At 47.4% G+C, this 3,317-nt stretch overlaps 1 protein-coding gene across 2 annotated transcripts; it reads left to right on the top strand.

Annotated features, from left to right (window-relative positions):
- Positions 1-233: 233 nt before the first annotated feature.
- Positions 234-2,671, top strand: LOC4327850 (CASP-like protein 4A3). Of its 2 annotated transcripts, XM_015766789.3 has the most exons (4): positions 234-1,261; positions 1,357-1,492; positions 2,239-2,451; positions 2,524-2,671. In XM_015766789.3, the coding sequence occupies exons 1-3, from the start codon at positions 372-374 to the stop codon at positions 2,428-2,430; spliced, it is 1,218 nt and encodes a 405-aa protein (XP_015622275.1). In that variant the 5' UTR covers positions 234-371; the 3' UTR covers positions 2,431-2,451; positions 2,524-2,671. The 2 variants fall into 2 exon arrangements, with proteins under 2 accessions (XP_015622275.1, XP_066168281.1); XM_066312184.1 differs by having other exon boundaries at positions 2,239-2,671.
- Positions 2,672-3,317: the final 646 nt, after the last annotated feature.

Below are 3,317 nucleotides of genomic sequence, written 5' to 3' on the forward strand. Positions count from 1 at the left end.
TCAAAGGAATTTTTCCAAGAGGTTGGACCTCTTGCTAACTTTCCTCCAAAATCTCTATAGGATTAGCCATTCCATAGGAATTTTAAAGGATAGTATATGATTCAATCCTTTGTTTCAAAGGCTTTCATAGAAATTTTTTCCATAGGATTGAAATACTTCAAATTTCCTACACTTTTTCTACAGATCAAAGGGGGCCTTAAATCTGCTCTCGTACTCGTACGTCCATTTCCCTTGAGAAACCTAGTCCACCTGACCACCTCCCCACTTCCCTTTCCCCGATTCTTCTCACTACTGCCGACCAGTGTGGGCTACTACACTGAACTGAACACCAACCGAAGCAGCGACCTCAACAACCATCGAGCAAACTAGCAATGGCCTCCCCAATCCACTCGCCGCCGCCGGAGCCGGCCACCGATGGCGATGATGCCCAATCCCACCCTCCCCCTCCCACCCCGCACCCGGCAACCGATCCCCCTCCCATCTCACCCCAAAATCCAACCCCTCCTCCTCCTCCCCTTCCTGCCTCCGCCGCCGCCCCTACTACTCCGTCACCAAATCACTCCGGCGATCCCTCTCGCCCCATTCCTTCGCAGGCCCCGGCACCGCCCCCTCCTCCCACCGCCGATCCGTCTCCTCCCCTCCCCCACGACAACCGAACTCCACAGCCGCGGGCGGCGCCCCCTCCCGCTCCCGCTCCCGATCAACCAGCACCGCCTTCTCCACCACCATCACTGCCGCCTTCTCCCCCAGCACCGGGGTCCCCGGAATCCATGCTGGAGCGGGAGGCGTCGGAAGCGGATGGAGAACCGGAGAACATGACGCTTGCCCTTGCGCTGGCGGAGACGGAGACGGAGAAGGCGATGCCGCCGACGCCGCCGAAGGCCGCGGAAGCGGCGGAGTCCCCAACCGGATCGCCGCAGAAGGAGTCTGCCCTGACCATTGCCAAGCTCCTCTCCGGCGAGGACCACGCGGGGACGGAGACGAAGCCGGTGCCCGAGAAGGCCGCACCAGCAGCAACCACCACCACCGCCGCCGTCGCATCAGTCGGCGGCGGCGGCGGTGGTGGAGGAGGAGGCGTGGGGTCTAAGAGATGGCTTCTTGGCGGCGTCCCAGAGAAGGTGCGGCGGTCGGAGCTCAGGAGGGCCGAGCTAGGGTTCAGGGTTTTGGCCGCCGTCTTCTGCTTGGTCTCGCTCTCCGTCATGGCCGCCGATACCACGCCGGGCTGGTCCGGTGACTCCTTCCGCCGCTACAACGAGTACAGGTTGCGCTCTCAACGCCGTACCATGATGCTTGCCAAATCCCCCTCTGGCGGCCAGCTTCTGTTATTGATGGAAGTTGTGTGCTTCTGCAATGCAGGTATACACTTTCTGCGAGTGTGTTGGCTTTTACTTACTCGGGGTTCCAGTTGGTCGTGGAAGTGCACTACTTTGTCACGGGGAGACGTATAATTCGAGACCCATCAGGGAAGTACTTCAATCTCGCAATGGATCAGGCAAGAACTTCAGCTCTGAATGTATTTTCTGTCCTTTCGGTTTCATATTATGTGTGAGCTTTAATCTGTTGCTGATTGGTCTATGGTTACAAATTGTTGTAAGCTTGGATTCCGAGACAGTGGTCAACTTTTTGCAGGATTAGATTATCTTAATTCTTAAGTTGTATGAATTGGGGTAAAGTAAGCTGTAAGCTGCATGCAGGGGATGGACTTTGGTTGTTCATGAACTTTATGTTATAGTTGATCATTTTTCTCTACGACATATTCAATCTTGAATCGAGGACTCAATTTTACAGTTCATTATCACAGTGCTGTTTGCAATGTAAGAAAATTTTCATGTACCTGTCAAGTCAATCATATAATTTGCCTAAAAAAATGTGGAATTCAGATGCTTCTGGTGCAGGCGCGTAAAATTTGTAGATTATGTTGTGCACTTTATCCTTAGTTCAGATGTTGCTGGTTCTATCGTGCCAGGCGCGTAGAGTTTGTAGATCAGATGTTGCTGGTTCTATCGTGCCAGGCGCATAGAGTTTGTAGATCAAGTTGTACACTTCATTCTTCTGTCCTTCCTTTGATATAAGCTATATCTCATCAGCTGGAGTTATGCTGCACTTGTTCTCTAACTTCCTGTTTGGCATTGTCCTAACATTTATCTCTGAGGTTCTGCACATATTGGCATCTTGGCTGAGAACTGTATGCATGGGATAGGATTTCGTTGCATGACTATTTATATATGTTCATTGCAGATATTGGCTTACCTCCTGTTGTCAGCATCTTCAGCAGCACTTTCTCGCAATGATGTTTGGGTGTCTCGGTTTGGAGTGGATCAATTTGCCAAACTTATCAATGCTTCAGCCTCCATGGCATTCTTAGCTTTCGTTGCTCTTGGTTTTAGCTCCATAATCTCAGCGTATCATGTCTTCAGCTCGGTTTTTTAAACCCATTGTACATTACTTGTTGTAAGTACTATGTGCTAGTCTGCTAGATGTATCTTGGTCAAGCCAACCTTGATTGTTGCTTCTTGTTTGTAGAATTGTGGCAACGATATTGGACTCCGAAATGGGAATACACGGTGATCTTTTTAAGAGCGTGTAATGGCAGTTGGGCCTTGGGGACCAATCGGTTCTGTAATAAAAATTCTGTAGAGCAAATCATTCAAGGATGCGACTTTTACTGGTATTGATTGACTGTTTTTATGGTCATGTACTCTACGGATGCATTATCTGTTCTATTAGATGGTCAGGAGTCTATCAGCTAAATAGATTTTGTCAGGTATAGGCAGCAAATTCCATTCTATTGAGGCTCAGCTATGAACTTCTGAATAGACTGATGAACATAACAAAGAGTCATCCTCTTGTTAGTCAGCCATGACTCGCGATACAAAATCGCAAGGACGCAAGTTAGCACTAACACTACAAAGCCATTTGCAAACTTGATAATCTTTGCCAAAGTGAAGATAGTTCAACTAGTTAGATTTCTTGTAGTAGAATTAATCTACTTGGGTATAAGTTCTAAACTTGTTACGGGTGTCCGTATTTACTACTAATTATTCTCTCCTAGATTCCTTGTAGTAGAATTAATCTACTTGGGTGTAAGTTCTAAACTTGTTACAGGTGTCCATATTTACTGCTAATTATTCTCTCCTAGATTCCTTGTAGAAGAATTAATCTACTTGGTATAAGTTCTAAACTTGTTACGGGTGTCCGTATTTACTACTAACTAGCATGGTAGGCATCATTATATTTTCTCTCATATAATAGCATATATGTTTTCTCATTATATTATTCAAATATATTAAAATGACAACATAATTTTAAATTTTGCA

Source organism: Oryza sativa, chromosome 1, assembly GCF_034140825.1.
Source record: "Oryza sativa Japonica Group chromosome 1, ASM3414082v1".
NCBI classification, from domain to species: Eukaryota; Viridiplantae; Streptophyta; class Magnoliopsida; order Poales; family Poaceae; genus Oryza; species Oryza sativa.